At 42.9% G+C, this 19,199-nt stretch overlaps 1 protein-coding gene across 1 annotated transcript; it reads left to right on the top strand.

The window, feature by feature from the left end:
- Positions 1–3,489: 3,489 nt before the first annotated feature.
- On the top strand, positions 3,490–18,828 carry wdr81 (WD repeat domain 81). The gene is made up of 12 exons (XM_071914646.2): positions 3,490–3,685; positions 4,465–4,969; positions 5,618–9,213; positions 9,302–9,409; positions 9,590–9,789; positions 9,978–10,159; positions 11,978–12,143; positions 12,542–12,707; positions 12,844–13,686; positions 13,858–14,003; positions 14,177–14,359; positions 16,850–18,828. The coding sequence occupies exons 2-12, from the start codon at positions 4,608–4,610 to the stop codon at positions 17,174–17,176; spliced, it is 6,279 nt and encodes a 2,092-aa protein (XP_071770747.2). The 5' UTR covers positions 3,490–3,685; positions 4,465–4,607; the 3' UTR covers positions 17,177–18,828.
- Positions 18,829–19,199: the final 371 nt, after the last annotated feature.

Raw genomic sequence — 19,199 nt, 5'->3', positions numbered from 1 at the left:
CCAGTACTCAATGCACAGAGAAGTGACCTGACTGCCGGCCCATGGCAAAGGGAATGACAGGGAGAGAGCAGTGCTGCAGGAGTGAAGGAAGTGAAGTCAAACAAAAGAAATTGGTGATTTCTTCAATACAACCACCATGTAGTTTTGAGTTTATCCGGTGGGGTTTTGAAAGCGTTTCATAAGCACAACAGTTTTAGAATTTTCTCTGCATATAGAGATCCATGTAATCCTTAAAGTGAAGTTAAAACATGAAAATCAGCAAAATTTAAAATATGGAATCTGACTTTCCACCACCAAGTATCACTGTGATACAACTGGACCATGAGCAAAACTTTGAAAGAGAACCGCTGGGGCCCTAGACAAACTGAGCAATTTATAAGCAAAAAACCCATCAAGAGAGGTGTATGTAAGTTCAGGCTATTTACAGTGAATTCTGTATTGAGAGATTGTCCTGTGATTTTAAGTGAGGGAGGCCCCAACCAAAAACGTGCTTGGGCCAGGCGCAGACAGGGCCAGACTGTGTATTCTTAAAGCAGAGTAAGAGTAGAACTAAGAGTAGAACATGATATGCTGAGCCAAGGAATGTCATGTTCTTTGGCTGTATCTGTTCTGTGAAATGCACTAGCAGTAATTATGTTGCCTTTGGTGGTATGCTGAGATGAGAACAGCTTTTAATTTGTGTCCCTGTAATTGTGAGCCTACAACCCAGTATGGGATTTCAACATTCATGCCTGTATTCACATTTGCCTCTTTTGAAGGCATGCAACATTTGTCACAATCTGGACGGCCCATTTGTTGTGCTTCATCAATAATTGCTCATATTCTGGCACTCACGTTATATCACTAAGTTGTGCAGTAGTTGTCCACCAGCTCGACCCAGTAGTTTTGATTTGATTTCCGTGCTATGCACTCAAGGTGCCCAGCCCACATGGGCTTACAAGACATCCAAACATGATGTTGCAATATGCGTGCATAGCAAACCTATTACAAAACAAAGTCACCTGACTTTGTCACACAAAGTACATGTTTTGCTGTTTTGCACAGGCTTGCCAGATTTAGTTTGCCACACAGATTCCACCTTTTCTGGAGCATATCTTCATGAGTCATAGACCTTTATACCATCAATCATCCAACCAAAAGAAATGATCAGAATAGAAATCATCTTTCTATAAAGCCTGCTTCTCAACTCAGATGATAGAATATAAAATGAATTTCATTTTCAATTTCTCCCAGATCACACAGCAGGCAGCTTCTCTCATTCTGTGGTGCACCACTGAACCTTACTCTTTCTGTAGGCAGCTAATAACTGTGAACAGAGTGATCTTTGGTTTCTAGACAAGTTTTATGAGACATACTTCTCTAACATATACTGTAGCTGTTCTATATAATACAATATAGCCTATTATTACAATATATATATATTTTGTTTATAAATAAGATATTATTTATTTTTAACATATTGTATATCACACTGTACTCTATTTCAATCAATAACTTCTGAACCAGACATTGAAAATAAGGACATAACTTTCTCAAATGAATATTCTTTTAGTGAGTCTATGGTAGGGCATATTTACAAGTCCATTCTAAATAAGAAGGATTTCACATTTATGTGTAATAAATCACTGCAAATAGCCATGGTGTGAATTTACAAACAAACAGCCTGTTACTGAACAGTATCACATTTTCTGTAAATCCCAAAACACCTGCAGAAACACCTGAGACACCTGTATTTATATGCGAGTCATTCCTCCAAATAGGTGCCTTTTGGATAAAGTGTGTATTTTTTCAAGTATCCATTTTCCACCTTTTTAACATTCTATCACAAAGAGGATATGTTTGACTTGCAGAAAAATATACACCTATACACTTAAACATACACTTATTCTACCATAATAATCTTTTAAACAATATCTATTTAATAAAATTCCTTTTTTACTTAAGTAATGTCATCACATTTGTTTTGAGCACCATACAGAGTTGCTTTCCTTTTAAAAGAAATGCCATTATTGAAAGAACTTCCCCCCTATTTTTTGAATATATAATTGGCCTCCTCTTCCCATGCAAACTAATATTTGCATCCCATTTGGTCAGGTTATGACAAAAATAATCAAAATATATCTAAGTAACAGGTTTGACAACAGCAAGTAGGCCTACATTACTCATTTTCTTTTCACAGGCAAATCAGGTAAGTATATTACTCATCATTTTCTTTTCACAGGTAAATCAGGTAAGTATATTACTCATTTTCTTTTCACAGGTAAATCAGCTAAGCATATTACTCATTTTGTTCCCACAGGTAAATCAAATAAGTATGTTACTTTATTTTCACAGGTAAATCAGTTAAGTATATTGTCAGGTAAGTATGTTGTCACAATTCAAGCTGCGCATATGACTATAAAAAGTCATGTGACTGCCATATTTTGTACAATTAATGATTAACATCATCAGGTTTGACATGTTATGATCGTTACCATCAGTTAAACATTTTAAAGCATTCAAAAACAGACAAAACAGAGCTAGGAAACTTAGAGTGTTGGTAAACATTTTACACAAATTATATTGAAATGTCAGAGGGACTTGAAATGCACCAATTTGGAAGAATGACCCGTTTGTGCATGGACAACACATGCAGCAGTGGTCAATGCACTTCTATTAACTTCAATAGTTGTGTTTTCTGAGGGATAAAGGGGGCTTAAGGATTAAGCTTTTTTATAGAAATAAAGCAAAAGAAACAATAAAAATTTAACTAAATCAAAGGGAGAAAAAAAAATAAATTAGTTGCCTGCAACTTCAGAAAGGTTGCTTCTTGCACAAGCATGCTAAATAAGCAGTCTAATTAACAGAGACATGATGCCACCGTGTGGAGATTATTCTTACTACATCCCAGTCATTCAGGGTCAAGAATCAGGAAATATCAGTTTCAGTGTATGCAAACGCCTGCTAATAATAATAATAATAATAATAATAAGTGTGTTTTTATTTCTATTTAACGTAAGAGAGAAAATTGGGTAAAACCACACTGCTCGAATTTGGTATGTTCTAGTGGTTCCCATTGTGTGGGGATCAAGTGTTTCCCCAGCAAAATATGGAAAAGTTTAATTTTATTATTATTTAATTCACCAGACAATTAGCACAATGAGAGAATGTATAAAGAATGACTTTTGATCATATCTCTCTCTCTCCTCACTGTGGTTGTCACTCCACCTACAGTAGCCTATAGACAGTTTAGTTCTGTACTAAATCACAAGTAACCATATAAAATCTTCTTGGATCGAGTTCCAATGGACAAAATCTGATTAAATGGAGGTCTGTGGTCTAATGCCTATTCATTTGGGGGCTCTTCAAATGAATAGTTGTGAGGCTTTGAGACCCCCTGCTCTGCATTTCCTCTCGGCAGCAGGGCAGCAGCCAGTTATCACATGAGATGGGGCTGGTGGTGTGTCACGTGAGTTCCCGTTTCTACAACATGGCTGCGACTAGCTCAGAACAAAACATCATTGGCTGGCTGACTGCCGTCTCTTTGCTGACAAGCCTGTAACCCACCAAAATGGAGCAAGTACATGTTGTTCCGCAGCAGGTTCTCACTTTACAAAGTTAATATATTACAAACTCATCATGCATGAAATCGGCTGTGCACCGTTAGCTTAACGTTAGCTGTCACAACTGCTACAAGTGGTGAGAGGTGAGCTAAACAACGTAACGTTAAATATTAAACGCTGTTGTTGACGGTTATTATTCTGTGATTACAGTGGGGTTAAGGTGGATTTGTATAGCCGTGCATGGTCATTATTGTGTTAGTGGTGTAACCTGATGTATTTTTGCTTGCTGAAGCGTAGGAAACCTTAGCTTAATGGTTTAGCTAGCGTTAAGTTGACGTGAGTTAGGCTACTTCCCGAATAGTGAGCCGAAAGCCTCTTAAAGCCCCCAACTCACTATCACCGTATTGTTAACGTTACAGTAAATAACATTAACTCTACCTTATTTGTTTGAAGCTTACTATAAGTTGCAGTTATTTCTAGGAATGCATGTCAGCTCAAGCTGAATTCATTCTGTTGTTAAACTATTATAAAACAATCAGCCAGACTGACATTTTGATGACTTGTAGGCTAACGTTACTATCTGAAAAGTTAGCTTCAGTAAATGAAATGTGTACTTGCTGGCTTTTTTCTAGGAGCATATGGCACTACATTATGAGAGTAGATATCCTGACAGGAAAAGAGGTAGTTCAGTCATGTGAGCTGAGCACAGCCTTCAACATTTGAGTCAGAGAGGGATGATGAGTAGTCATGTGTATTCAATAACACCATATTGCTCCTTCATCGCAGCAACCTAAGTTTTGTACTGTGGAAAATGATGAATTGCCTTCAGTTTTGATTTTGCATAGCTGTAGCATTGTTAAAACACATCAACAAAGAGTTTATTGTCTAATTATTTATTTATATTTTTCAATTATTTCCTCAGAAGTACAGGCAGAAAAAGATACTAAGCCTGCCCTTGGTGTCATCGATTTCTAACTCCATGGAGGTGTGAAAGTCATCCTCTGTGGGAGACAGTCGAACGCAGCTGGACAGTGTGTGACTCTTAGCAGGCATTGGAGACTCACCATGGATTGGCTGATGCTTGCAGTAGAAAAGGACTTGGGGGTTGACCGACGGCAGCTAGGCCCAGGTCCCCGTCCCCAGGAGCTTGTAGCCCTTGTTCCTACCCGCTGGGTGATGGGCCTTAGGGAGAGGAGGGTCATACGCTGTGCCCGCTTTGACAGCATCAGTGAAGCAGAAATTCGCACATACCTTCAATGTTCCCAGGCAAAGCTGCCTCCTGGCTGGACACGAGTGTGCATTCAGGGTCTGAGGAAAAGTAAGCTGAGCTACAGATTGGCCAGAAACCCATGCTATCAAGAAATGGAAGCCATGTCACAGGATTCTTTCATCAAAACCATGCAGTGTGTCTCGCAGCGCAATGTCAGGTACTGTACATGCTTATCTGTTCAATCAATGAACTCTCTCTCACTCGCTCTCTCTGTGAAATGTGGCTTTGCTAATTACTTTGTATCTGGGCAACAGCTTCTTAAAGTAAAAATCTCCCTTCAAAGAGAAACTGTCATTCCGATGACTATTGACTGTTCAGTCATTATTTGTGAACATGAATAACTCATCCAAAGCTAGAAATAAGCTAGAGAATTCAAAAAATTAAAGCTTTTATCTGTGATGTTAATAGGATACCTGGGGCTTAACTGAAAATGAATTGGAGCCTGCCTCTGTCCAGTCTTTTAATGTATGTTTTTATCCCTGTAAAATTTCCTCATCACTATGTTCACAAGGTTGATTTCCCATTCTCTGTCAGATGGGGTAGCTTAATAATGTGTTTCTTAAAGACATCATCAGGAGAGTCTTGCCTGTCTTGTGTGTTGCTTTTGGGAAGATTTCCATATTCATCTATCTAGACTGAACTGCCTAAGAGCTTTGTAAAAAATTGAATTCTATGGGTAGATGTCCCTTTTAATTTCTTGTTTGTAGGTGAGCGTAACGTTTGAATAAAAAAATCAATCAGATGCAATGATTGGGTAAGACAGATAGATAGTTCAGATAGTGATTTATCTGTTTTTCTCTTTCAGGAACTTATGGCATGAAGCTCATCACAACCTTGTGCAGCCATATGCTGGGGCCACTGAGCAGATGCAGGTTGCAGCTATAGATGCTGTTCGTCAAGCACTGCAGAAGCTCTTCAATTCTACATTCATCTCATCTGACAGAGTCTCACCATCCCTTTCTCCAGCTAGAGAGAAGGAGAAAGAAAACTCTTTCCCAACCAGTTCCTCTTCCTTTTCCAAATCCCAGTCAGACCATGTGTGTCCTAATGTTCTCCCTGCAGAGTGTCTTCTGGAGTCAGCTGAGATGCTCTACGTGGTTCTACCCTATACTCAGTATTCACTCCACGATATTGTCTCCTACAGCCCAGCCAAGCTTGCCAACAGCCATGCCAAAGTGTTGTTCATTCTGTACCAGTTACTAATAGCCTTGCAAGCATGTCATGCAGCAGGGCTGTCTTGTGGAGAGCTCTCCCTGCAAGACATAGCAGTAGACGAGCAGCTCTGCAGCCGCCTCAGACTCAACCTAGTCCATTATGAAGAACTGGGGACAGAAAGGGAGGCGGGCGGCTATGTTACTGGCAGACAAGTGCCAAAAAGCATCCTGCCAAGGGACAGTGCATGTGTGAGCAGTGACAACAAGAACCTTTGCAGAGACTGTTTTGATGAGCTCAAGAACTTGGTCCTGGACTGGGTCCATGGTCGGGTCAGTAACTTCCGCTACTTGATGGAACTGAACAGGTTAGCGGGAAGGCGAGAAGGAGACCCTAACTACCACCCAGTGCTGCCCTGGGTGGTGGACTTCACTGTGCCATTTGGACGATTCCGGGACCTCAGGAGGTCCAAATTCAGGCTCAACAAAGGGGATAAGCAGCTGGACTTCACTTATGAGATGACCAAAGAGGCTTTGGCAGCTGCAGGGGCTAATGGGGGAGGGGGAGGCGGTGTAGGCGGAGACCTGGGTGGCTCTGTAGGTGCTGGTGGAGCTGGGCAGTCTGACCACCTCCACGTACCTCATCACATCTCAGATGTACTCTCAGATATTACCTACTATGTCTACAAAGCCCGGCAGACGCCCAAGTCAGTGTTATGCAGCCACGTGAGGTCTCAGTGGGAGCCTAATGAATACCCAGCCAGTATGGAGCGCATGCAGAGCTGGACCCCGGATGAGTGCATTCCAGAGTTCTACACAGATCCTTCCATATTCCGCTCAATCCACCCTGACATGCCAGACCTGGATGTGCCTTCATGGTGCAACTCTTGTGAGGAGTTTGTCGAGATTCATAGGCGCCTTCTGGAGAGCAGAGAGGTGTCCCAGCACTTGCATCACTGGATAGACCTCACATTTGGCTATAAGCTGTCAGGTAAAGAAGCTGTCAAGGCCAAGAATGTGTGCCTGCACCTTGTGGACAACCACACCCATCTTACTAGCTATGGTGTGGTTCAGCTGTTTGACCAGCCCCACCCACCCCGCCTTGCTCCTTACCAGTATGCCCCACCAGAACCTCCTCTCCTAGGCCTTGCTGCTCTTAATGTGCCTTCTCTACAAATCCCTCTATTTGACACCATTGCTGACACTGTGGATGGAATGGTGCCAGAGTCCACAGGGTGTGAATCCAGTGGCTGGACCATGGTAGACAGAGATGAAGAGCTTGAACAAGGTATGGAAGCTCTGGACTCATTAGCTTCCACTGGCTCATCCACCTCTGCCTCCTGTTCTGTGCCACTGCCAAACATCAGTACAGTGGGAGGGAAGATGGGAGGAGACCATACAGCACTTATTGTTTCCCAGTCCCCAAGTTCATTCCCTGGTGAGGGCGCTGGCAGTGCCACAAGCAACTTGGGCCCTGGCTTACGCAGTGCCATGTTACAGAGAGGGGGGCCAATGAACAAAAAACATGGGGAGGGGCATGTGACTGCCACCAATGCAGAGGAAATCAAGATCATCCTCCCTGAAGGCTTCAACCCATTACAGCCTCTGGAAGAGCTGGAGAAACTGAACAACTTCCTGGTGAAGAGTCTGCATGCTGAAGTACGGCATCCTGCAGAGTCTAGTGAAGAGAGGAGAGGAGGGAGGATGATTGTAGAGTCTCTAACCTCTCTTGCAGAGCTCTACCAAAGGGACATGCAGGCGCTTGGTGTTGTCATCGCTGAGATATTTTACTCCTCTAAACTGAGAGGATGGAAACCAGGCACCCCTCTCAGAGAGCGTTTCCAAGCTATTATAAAGCTATGTTCTGCCAACCTCCGTGATGTGCCACTGTCTTTGCATCACGCTCTTGAGACGCTGCTGCTAATACATAAGCACTCCAGAAGAGCAGATACATGTGCAGAAGTACCAGATTGCCCTCGTCCACGCCTTTTCAAATATGACCCTATCTATGAGGGTCTCCCTCCCCCAAACCCCTGCCAATTATTGAGCCCAATCGTCACCCCCATTCCTTTTCCCACCTATTTCCCAGCACTTCATCATTTTATCTTCTCCTACCAAGCCAAGATGGAGACTACTTGTAGCCTTCAAGGAAGAGATGTGGTCTTTCACCTGTGGCAGCAGCTTGAGACGCTGTTGCGGGGCAACATCACAGCTGAGGGTCTTGAGATCCTCTTGCCCTTCGTTCTAGCCCTCATGCTTGAGGAGTCCACTGCTGTCTATGCTGCCTGGTACCTTTTTGAACCCATCTCCAGAGTACTGGGTCCCAGGAATGCCAGCAAGTACTTATTGAAGCCCCTGGTCAGCGTTTATGAGAACCCTCACTGCCTGCGAGGACGTTTCTATCTCTACACTGACTGCTTCATTCTGCAGTTAATTGTGAGGCTTGGCCTGCAGGCCTTTCTGTCCAACCTCCTCCCCCATGTGCTGCAGGTCATCACTGGCTTTGAGAGTTGCATCTCAGGCTCTGGCGGGGAAGCATGTAAAGGGCTGAGGGGTGGGACATGTAACCTAGGAGAGGAAGAGGAAGAGGACTTCCAGTGTAGCGATGGACGTCCGTCATCTGGGTCTGTTAGTGGGAAGGTGGGAGGTAGCACTGGAGGCAGTGGAGGAGTCGGGGTGGTGGGAGACACGGGGCTCGTAGACTACTCGTCTGGCATCAGTCTCAGTGACCAGGTGTTTCTCTCTGAGGCAGAGGACTTTCAAAATGGGTTCTATGTCAACAGTGGAGCAGGGGTGGCAGCTGGGAAACAGCAGAGCCAGAATTCTGCAGCCAAGGATCAAGACCAGGAGTCACTGAGTGTGGGGAAGCTCAGTGACAAGAGCAGCACGAGTGAACTCTCACTAGGGGATGGAGATTCAACGCGGGATCGAGCCAGTCTCAAATCAGCTGACAGCAGCCAGGACCTGAAGCAGGCCAGTGAGGGAGAGGAGGGAGGAGAGCTGGAGGAAGAGGAGATGACTGAGAACAATGAGGGTAAAGAGGGGACAGATGACCCCAATGTCCCGAGCCTGGAGCTCACTCTCTCTGGTTGCACAGAGGATTCAGGGGCCACAGTGGCCACTCTGGAGGGAGATTTTGTGAATGGGATGGCACTGGAAGAGACTGAGAAAGGCATTGTGGGAGAAGAAGAGGATGAGGAACATGATCCAGCAGAAGACTCTGAGGAGAAAGAGCAAAAGATTCTTCTCGGTGAGTGAGTGAGGGAGGTTGATTATGTAAGACACTGTTTGTTTCATTTGCTGCCGTTTAATGTTGTTTGTGATATTTTTACACACAGACACAGTCTGCAAGACAGTTAGATGGCTATCAGCAAAGCTTGGACCAACGGTGACTTCTCGATACGTGGCCAGAAATCTGCTACGATTGCTTACAACTTGCTATGTTGGTGCGTAGTTGGATGACATTAAACAATATTATTACCCCCATTATACATTTACATAGCATTCCAACATGTTAGATGTATAACAAAATCATACTCTGGGGATTTGTGTATTTACATGTAGTTTCATGTATCACTGCTTGTGTTTTCTTTCACCCCTTCCCTTCTCTCTTTCTCTGCCTATAGGCCCTGAAAAGCACCAGTTTGTGACCCCTGCACCTGAGGAGAGCAGTCTGGAGAGCGTGGGGATGGGCAGTGTGTATGAGAAGAAGCCTGTGGTTGGAGACCAGACAGCAGGGCCCGTGTTGGACTGTCTCATTTACATAGCTCACCTTTACGGGGAGCCTGTACTCACCTACCAGTACCTGCCCTACATAGGCTACCTGGTAAAAAAAATATCAACAACATATAAAACCCCCCATGACTTACTGATGTTGATTTTTTTTTTCTTGGGGAAAGGATATTTGTTCACTGTGATCCCTAAATTTGCAGTAATTATGATTAATTATTGATTTATTCAGGAATATTAGCAAATGTTCTTCGATTCTACAAATGTGTTGTATATGTTTTCCAGGTGTCTCCACCTTCTTCGCAACGTCTTAACACCCGTAAGGAGGCAAGTCTGCTTGGGGCTGTGGTGCTTACCCAAAAGATTATTGTCTTTCTCTCTGACACCACTCTTATGGACATGCTGATGAAGATTAACCAGGATGTGCTCCTGCCCCTACTGGACCTGCTCACCTCCCCTCGTATGGGGTAAATACACACACACAAGCACACAATCACACAAACATGTGGAGGCACAATTCATGATTAGGGATGCTCTGACAGACTGTTGGTATCAGTTTCAAAAAGCAATATTGGGATTGGTACAATATTTTTACTGCCAATATTTGGCCTTTTTGTGGAATAGGCATTTTTGTGACCTTTTTTTCTAGGAGTGTGTCACTTAATGCAACTCTCAAATTGGCAACAGAACAAAACTAACATGATATTTTGTTTAAAAAACACTTGATTATCTGAAGATGGGCATGTCTGAAAAGTAAGGGTGCTCCGATCGATCGGCCACCAATCGTTATCGGCTGATATTCGTTCTAAATAGTTTGATCGGTGGTCTCTATAAAGGCCGATCAGAAGAGCCGATCAGATGACGCAAAGCACGCAAGACAATTTCTCTACGCGCTGCTAAAATGGCTTCACCGGTCTGGCAGTTCTACCAGGTGTCTGAAAAAGACAATACTTTCGCAAAAATGTTAGGGAGAGACGAGTTGGGAAGAGATCCAAACAGAAGTAGTCTCTTTGTGCAGTCTGTCTCTCGCTCTCTCTCTCTGTCTCTCACTCTCCCTCTGTGTCGCTCTCTCTCTTTCTCTCTCTCTCTCTCTCTGTCTCTCGCTCTCGCTCTCTCTCTCTCTCTCTCTCTCTCTCTCTCTCTGTCTCTCTGTGTGTGTGTGTCGCGCTCTCTCTCGCTCTCTGTCTCGCTCACTCTCTCTCTCTCTCGCTCTGTCTCGCTCGCTCACTCTCTCTCTCACCGGACCCGTCTGTTCGCCTCCCATTGCACATGTGGGCGTGAGGGATATTTTTTTTTCCATGCCAAGAAGACGACCGGCTGAATTCCCAAAAAGAAGAACTAAGGGTTATTAACGTTATTCGGAATACAGCTGGGTTTCCGAGACTAGCAGATTAGCTGTATATAGGCTACTGTAGGTGCTAGTCAGTATCCACTGAGTGGACTGAAAACGTTAATATTTACTTTTTAACTCTGACTCTGAATGTTTGCTCCCTCAATCCAGATTAATATTGAAAAATATTTTGTTATGTTGCAGTTTTATAGTCTCTAAAGTTGGAGTAAATTGATAAAGGCCCTGTGTTTTCCGTCTATTGGAATTGATTTTTGTTGCCTCAGTAGGCCTATATATCATTTATTGTTCTAACTTGGTGTGTTGTGCACATTTAGCTTTTATTCTAATTTTTATTTTATAAAATTTTGTTTATTTTATTCCACAGGAAAGCTATATTTGTTAAGCTCTAAGCTGCTCCCAATAACCAAGCGTAGGCTGCTATGGTTTAAGTTGTGTCTCTAAGAGAGAGAGTGGAATATGTTGCACATGTTGCCTGCCAATAAACAGTTGTCAATTCATGATACTTTCTCATCTCTTAATTTTAATACTTAATATACAATGTTGTTAAGAATAGTTAAATAAATAAATAATGCTACACGATGAATAGAAGGCTTCAAATAGACCCCGTGATCGGTGATCGGTATCGGCCGATACTGCTTCCAGCGATCGGTGATTCGCCCCAAAAATCCTGATCGGAGCACCCTTACTGAAAAGCTTAACCTGTTTTGCAAGATTTTTACAAAAATGCATAAAGGTATCGGCCAATATGGGTGGGAACAAATTGTTTTGTTTAAACTGCACATACTCTTCATAGTGTACATATAATTTGTGCTCAAGAGAAATGTAATTTCTTTTTTATGTTTGGATTGAAATAGATGGGCGTAATGGGAAAAGGTGCTATATTGAATCTGTCACTCATCCTCTGCTTCATTTTTACGTGTTCTGCTGTACTCAGGTTCCCCAGCGGGGTGCAGACACGCTCTGCTGTCTGTCTCAAGACACTCAGCCTGATGGCTCTCATCTGTTTGCGCATCGGCAGGGAGATGGTACAGCAGCATATGGCTGACACTCTGCGTCGGTTCTTCACCATCTTCTCTCTGCTGCACTGTCTGCAGCCCCAGGTATTCACTCACTGCACACCACACATAAAGAGTGTCAAGTCAAGTTTATTCATAGAAAGCTTTCAACAAACAGGTTTTTCACAAAGTGCTTTACAGAAAACAAGGGACACAAAAGCAGATAAAGTAAAATAGGATAGTAAAAACAAGAAATGGAACGCATACAACACAAATTCGAGAAAGAGAGAGAGAGACTGACTAAGGAAGCCCACACACATACAGTATGCGTGAGTGGATATGCAAATGTCTATTTCCCTAGATGTTTCTCCATATTGTTTCAACATACCAATTTCCTTTAAGATTGGAATTGGCACCAACAGGTTCTGTGTTGTAGAATATTGGCTAATTTACACAGGACTCTGAAATGTACAGATGGAATGACTAGTTCTCTTAAACTGCAGCTGGAGAGCGCTCCCCGCAGGGTTGTGGGAGAAGTCACTGTGGTGGACGTTTGCACACCTGAGGAGTTGAATGTGACGTATGAGTTGGGGGTTTTGGAGGAGCTGCAGACTGTATTTAACACTGAGATGGCCTATGCCTCCTACATCCCTTTCTACTGCCTCATAGGTAAGAAACACCACATCTTGTGTCAAATACAGTATGCCCTAATAGGCAGGAGGACATGCATTATATTTTCTACTCAAGTCAGATATAATTTTACACTCCAGTGGTTCACATTACTGTTGTGTTGTGGCTTCTGTAGGTGACACAGCAATTCGTAAACTGGTTCCCAACCACGAGCTGGTCTGGAGGTTGGCCCAGTCCTACCATGAGAGTGTGAGCCCTGGGAGTCCGGAGGCTAATCCCACAGCAGCCTCCAGGGTGGAGCTACCTCCCTCCATGGGCCTGTCTTCTGGCGTAGGCAGACGTGTGGGTCGCAGCCCCTTCCCTGCACCCTCCACTACTTCTACCCCCCTGGGATCCGACTCCCTCCCTGAGTCAGGCACGTTCGGCAGCCACCTGGTAGGAAACCGTATCCAAGTGTCCCGGGACACCGATTATGGTGGCAGCCCCAACCTGGGCTCTGTCGACTCCTGGGGGCGCTCCCACCCCAGCCATGCCGCCCCCATCATCACCACCGCCTCCACCTTCACCACTCCATCCATCGGCGCCACATTCTCTTCCTTTTCCTCCTCCTGGGTGACGGGCCCCACTCCAGAGGACAGCGCCCTGAAGCAGGAGCTCCCTCGCAGTGGCCGCTCCCTGCAGGGCAACTGGCTGGCCTACTGGCAATACGAGATCGGCCTCAACCAGCAGGATCCACATTTCCACTTCCACCAGATCCGGTTGCAGAGCTTCCTGGGTCACTCGGGCACCACCAAGTGTCTGGCACCGTTGGCAGGAGAGGACTACTTCCTTTCTGGCAGTAAAGACAAGACCGTGAGGCTTTGGCCCCTCTACAACAACGGTGATGGAACACGGGAGATGGAGCCCAGGCTGACGTATACCGACCATCGAAAGTCAGTGTTCTATGTGGGGCAGCTAGAGGCTTCACAGGAGGTGGTCAGCTGTGATGGCACTGTGCACCTATGGGACCAGTATACAGGTGAGAGACGTCAAGAACAATGCATTTCCACTCATGATTAGGACTATGCATCCAGAGCGTATAATATTGTTAATTTGATTAGTAAAAGTACATTAGATTACAAATGGGTGGAACAAAAGTGCATTAGTCTACTTTCTCGTGTAATTATATTCTGTCTTCTGTTGTGCCTAGGGAAGCAGATCCGCTCGTATGAAGCCCTGGATGGGAAGAACCCCATCACAGCTGTCACCACCATGCCAGCTCCACACTGCAGTGTTGTCTTTGGCAGTGCAGATTCTGTTCTCCGCTTCATTGATCCCCGCAAACCAGGACTGCAGGTATCGAGCCTCTTAAGGAATCTCACTCAATCTCACTTGAGACCTTCGCCATAAAACATCCATCAATTATCAATCGTTAATGTGTTGTTAAAATTGTGATAGCATTTTCTACACTCATGCATTCTAGAGTCATTTCAGGCTTCAAAGTGACACATCTTCCCCTGTGTCCCCAGCATGAGTTTCGTCTGGCATACAACAATGTGAGTGCTGGGCTGATCCGCTACCTGGCAGTGAGCCCTGGAGGGCGCACAGTGGCTGCAGGCTTCTCATCTGGCTTCATTGTTCTGCTAGATGCACGCACAGGCCTTGTTCTGAAGGGCTGGCCTGCTCACGAGGGAGATATCCTCCAAATGAAGGTTTGCCTCAGCTCAGTTTCGTGTTCATATGTTTGTCTTTTGCCATAGTGGGGCTGCCTCTGGCTAACATCTTAGTCTCTGTAAATCAGGGATGCTCAATAATCTACTTTTTCTTTGACTATTGTGAGGTGATCTACTAGTGACAGTCAAATAGATTACATGAAAAGCATAGCTGTTGATAACCAGAATTATGCAGACATTGAATGAGTCAATTTCATATGAAAATATTCATTTGAAGTAGAGATTCTGTCTGTTTTGGGATGACAAACATTATGTCTAAAATGATAATGACAAAATTGTGGTAGTTATGAGATTTATGACAAAAACTGAAGGCAGAATTTCCGTTGCTTACTCGCAGAGAATATCAATAGATGACTGCTTTCAGAATATTGTAAAAATCAAATAGTAGTTAGATTCAGTTTTAAAATCAATATGTTGCTTGCACAACAGTCTCTAACTGATCAGTATGTTTATTTATAAAAAAAAAAACAGCTGTGAATTGCCAAAATAATTTGACTCTGCAGAGAGGTACTGCACACACACGTATACACACACACCAATTTGTGTCTGCTGTAAATTTCATCCATACAAAGGAGTGCTCAGTTTATGCCTTACATTTATTATATTAAATAATGGGGTATTGGAAGTAGGAATCAGAATTATTTTGTAGGTTGATGGTTACGGTCTGATGCACAAAGGATAATTTTTTTTGCGACCAAATGTTTATTGAAATGAAAACACACAATTTACAACCAAAAGCACAACTTCACAAAGGATAATTAAAGTTTTTTGACTCTGAACATTTGTTTCCACACCCTGTATCGACCAAATTTGTCAATATTGAAGTAACATTGACAGAAAAGACTAGACCTATGTTCATTCACTAATTGGTGTCACTGGTCGTGTGGTAATTAAAAGCCCTCAAATCAAACTTGCCAAAATCAACCCCCATATGTCAGCAGTGTCAGCTTGACTGTTATTAATGAGATCAATAACAAGTTAAAAAGTAATGTTGGGAACTAGGGATAAGCCTAAGTGTGGGTACAGAGTGGTGTAGCCGACTTAAACACTGTTCATGAGTCGTGGGCCTAATTCAACAAAACATCTGTGATGGAAGGGCCCACTTGATAACCCCGGTGACCTGGCACTCCCACACTCAACTAACCGTAACCCTAACCCACAAAGGATTGCAACATAAAATCCTGTGTATTGGTAAATGTACAGTATGGGGTGCATTGTAGCTTATGTCTGCTTAAATTGTGTCTTTCCTTGTCTGGTTTTCTCACAAATTGTCTTTCACTTGGATGAGGAAGTTACTTAGCTCATGCAACGTTCCAAACTTAAGCCTTCACCCATGTGACATTATGGAGGCCAGCCAACCACAAAAGGGGAGGGGGAGCTGCTTAGCAGTTTAGGACAGGAGTTTATCTAAATTTATGTCACTCAAGCTTGTAACCGTAGGAGACTATGTGTGATTGTATGATTAGTTAAATCTGAGTACACATGTTCATCAATTCTTTTCTTTTTTTCTTTTTTAAAAATCATGATCAAATGGTGGACAAGCTATGATTAACTGATAGAGTTCAAACCCCACGTTGCCCAATCCTGATGGAAATGATGGCAGCCCATTCAGAAAATGCAATGAGTCATGCCATTGTCAGGAAGCAGGATCTTAAATACTTAATATGTTTATTTTCAATTTATCAATTTAGATATATGCGGATGAGATTATCAATGGGATCTATAAATAAATTTATAAAATCAGACTTTGATCTATATGTAAAAAATTGACCTGTTTAGTAAAATCAGTTTTACCTTGTCTCTGAGCACAGCCTAATCTCACACAAACAAGACTGTTATATAAGAGCCCTTTTCACTTTACTGTATTTTTGGTCTGCTAGAGATACTCATGCCAGTCCTCCATTTTTGGGGAAGGTGGGGCTCGAACTTTCTGCAGTCATGTGATACACAAATGTTGAAGAAGAAGATTAGCCCAGTGGTTTTATTTTGACATTCCAAAAAGGCGGTGGAGCAGATAAGTATTCAGAGCAGGAGGATGGTGAAAGTTGTACCCAGCAAATTTGTAGTCAACAGAGCGCAAGGGCTGAGCAAACTTTATTTAACCCCAAATTGTGGGGTCAAGGATTGTATCTCTGGTTTTAAAGGCAGAAGTTTAGGCAAATATGCACATAAGTTACTCATTAGAAAGACCTTAGTGGTTCTCATTGGCACATACATATGACCCAGAGTTCCCATTGCCTCTATACTCAATTCTTATGCTTGTCGAGTAGTGGTTGTTCTAATATGTAGGTGGGAAAAACCTGATAAACTCTGTTCATGATCTTATCTCATTTTAAAATGATTTTGGCCTAAAGAATATCAAATAAATAAGCGGCCTCACTCCCAGCTTGAAGTAAGTGTGTAGGTGTATGTTTGCCTCGTTATGACTCATTACGACCTCTGTGACTTCCTTTCTGTTTTTCTTTTCAGGCTGCAGAGGGAAACATGGTCATCAGCTCCTCCACGGACTACACACTGAGTGTGTGGAAAGATCTGGAACATAAGCCTCTTCGCCAGTACAAGTCACACTCTGACCCCATCCATGCCTTTGACCTCTATGGTTCAGAGATTGTGACCGGAACAGTGGCTAACAAGATAGGAGTGTACTCCATGGCAGATATCTCCCTCAGCCCCGTTAGCAGCACCAAGCTGAGCTCGGAGAACTTCCGTGGCACTCTCACCAGCCTGGCGGTCCTGCCCACCAAGAGGCTTTTGCTCCTGGGCTCTGAGAACGGTGCCATCCGGTTATTAGCTTAGGCTAAAGCAATGGCTCTCAGCTACGCTAAACACTCTTACCACTGACCTTAAAAGTGTCCTCTTCGTGAAGGCTGACGCCAGGTGCCTGAGTCCCCTCTCTGCCCCTCCTCCTTCTGGGACTGAGGCCAATTGTACCGATGGGACAAGCTGCCAATTCCTCTAAACTGCTTTTTGAACGAGGCAGCGCTAGTACAGTAGTTGTATGAGCTTCATGTCTACCGAATATTGCCGCTTTGGCTGTAGGCACCGACCAAATTGGTGGACAGGAAAGTTGTACCACGCTATTGAGATTCATCATTGTACAGCAAATCACATGATTTTTTTTTAAAGCATTTTGCCTATAGATGTATAGATAGTATATAATGGAAAATTCTTATATCGACAAGGTCAATTATTCTTTTCTTGACGAGGTCAGTTATTCTTTTCAAAAGAATGAATCAGAAGAACTGCTCAGGAAGGTGGAACCAAACATGGTTCTAATGTAGTGTTTACACTTTCCAAATAGATGCATACAACACCAAAAATACATTCACTTCACCTTTCATTTCCCGTTGACATTAGAACACATATGCATCCAGTGCACTGATTGAACTATGCAGTATTTGTAGATCAAACCATTTGTTTCTGTTCGCATTACTCTGTTTTTGATGAGAATTATTTTACAGATTGTTTATACATCATGAAAAATAAAACTACAGTCGCTGTTTTCATTGACAGTCTTGGTGCAGAGTGGACATGCTTCAATTGACGTCACATACAAAAGTCAATTACAGATGCACAGCCTTTAATCTACTGCACAAATATGGCCTGAATTCTAACATTTAGATTCTCACGCAGATTTTAAGACAGAATGTTTTTTAACCACTAATAAATTACTTGAAGTTGCTTTGGAATAGTCTAAACCATGTTTAGGAGTTCTTGGTTTGGCAGTCAGAGAACCTGTAGCAACATTAAGCTGGGAGTATATCACAAGTAATGAGAAACAGATGCCACTTTGACTGGGTATGCCAGTTATTAGACTTACCACTTCCTAATTACTGACGACACAACCTAGCATAGGAACAGTCAATGCCAAGATGCAACAGATTTTTGTACTTTGACATTTCTATGTAATTGCATATTAATAATTCTATGTTCAGAAAATGGCAACTTGAGTCATGAATTACTCAAAAATTATTTGAATTTGTGATTTAACTAGCTTCTCATTGTGTATTGCAAATGCGTACTGAAAGATTTTTGTTTCTTGAACCCAGCCCAATTTGTATTAGTGATAAACTTTTTCCTAAATGATATTGCCACACCATGGCATCTGTTGCCAAGTTTTCAATGCCCGATAACATCCAACAAACAAAGCTGTCCTTGCCCTTGTATGATTTTATTATTGCCATGTTCTAAACGCAGTTTGCTTACTTTTCAGAAATATCGGCTTTGAATTATTCACCCAAAGCTCAAAATGCTCTGACAAGTGTACTCCACTTTTTAACATTTTATGTGCTTTTTGTAAACTTGGAGTGAAAGCTCTTAGTCATAAAATAGTCAACTTTGTTTTCAAAACAGAATTAGTTGTTGCATATTGATAATCAGCTACGATTGATCCAGTATCTTTTGGAACATTTTAATGAGGAAAAATACATGAAAACGCTTATTTATTAACTGGATTAATAAAATGACTTCCACATTATTTTTATGTGTTCCAGCTGTTGTGTGTGAGTCACCGAGGTTTATGACTCCCAACCTTGCCTTCAGATGTTGGCTAAGGACGAGTCATTAGACCTCTAATTGGACAAAGTCCCCTCTTGTGTTTGCAGACGGGTCTCTGTCAGCTGTGTCATGTGATCTAAAAGATACGCTTCTGATGAGTAGTGATTATTCTGACCAAATCAGCTGAGTGATTTCCCGCCCCCGTGTTTCGTTGTCTTAAGCAATTAGTGCTGACACATTGTAATCTGGTAAGAGAGCAATCAATTGACAGTTCTGTCAAGTTGGCAATTTATCCATAGCCTAGCCAAGAGTTTCCGGGAAA

Source organism: Centroberyx gerrardi, chromosome 6 (genome assembly GCF_048128805.1).
Source record: "Centroberyx gerrardi isolate f3 chromosome 6, fCenGer3.hap1.cur.20231027, whole genome shotgun sequence".
In the NCBI taxonomy this organism is placed as follows: domain Eukaryota; kingdom Metazoa; phylum Chordata; class Actinopteri; order Beryciformes; family Berycidae; genus Centroberyx; species Centroberyx gerrardi.
This window is presented reverse-complemented; position numbering and strand designations above follow the sequence as displayed.

Coding starts and splice junctions, on each gene's coding strand:
- wdr81 (XM_071914646.2), top strand. CDS start 4,608: ATGGATTGGCTGATGCTTGCAGTAGAAAAGGACTTGGGGGTTGACCGA. Junction 9,790..9,977: donor TGCCCTACATAGGCTACCTG/GTAAAAAAAATA, acceptor TATGTTTTCCAG/GTGTCTCCACCTTCTTCGCA. Junction 14,004..14,176: donor CCCGCAAACCAGGACTGCAG/GTATCGAGCCTC, acceptor CTGTGTCCCCAG/CATGAGTTTCGTCTGGCATA.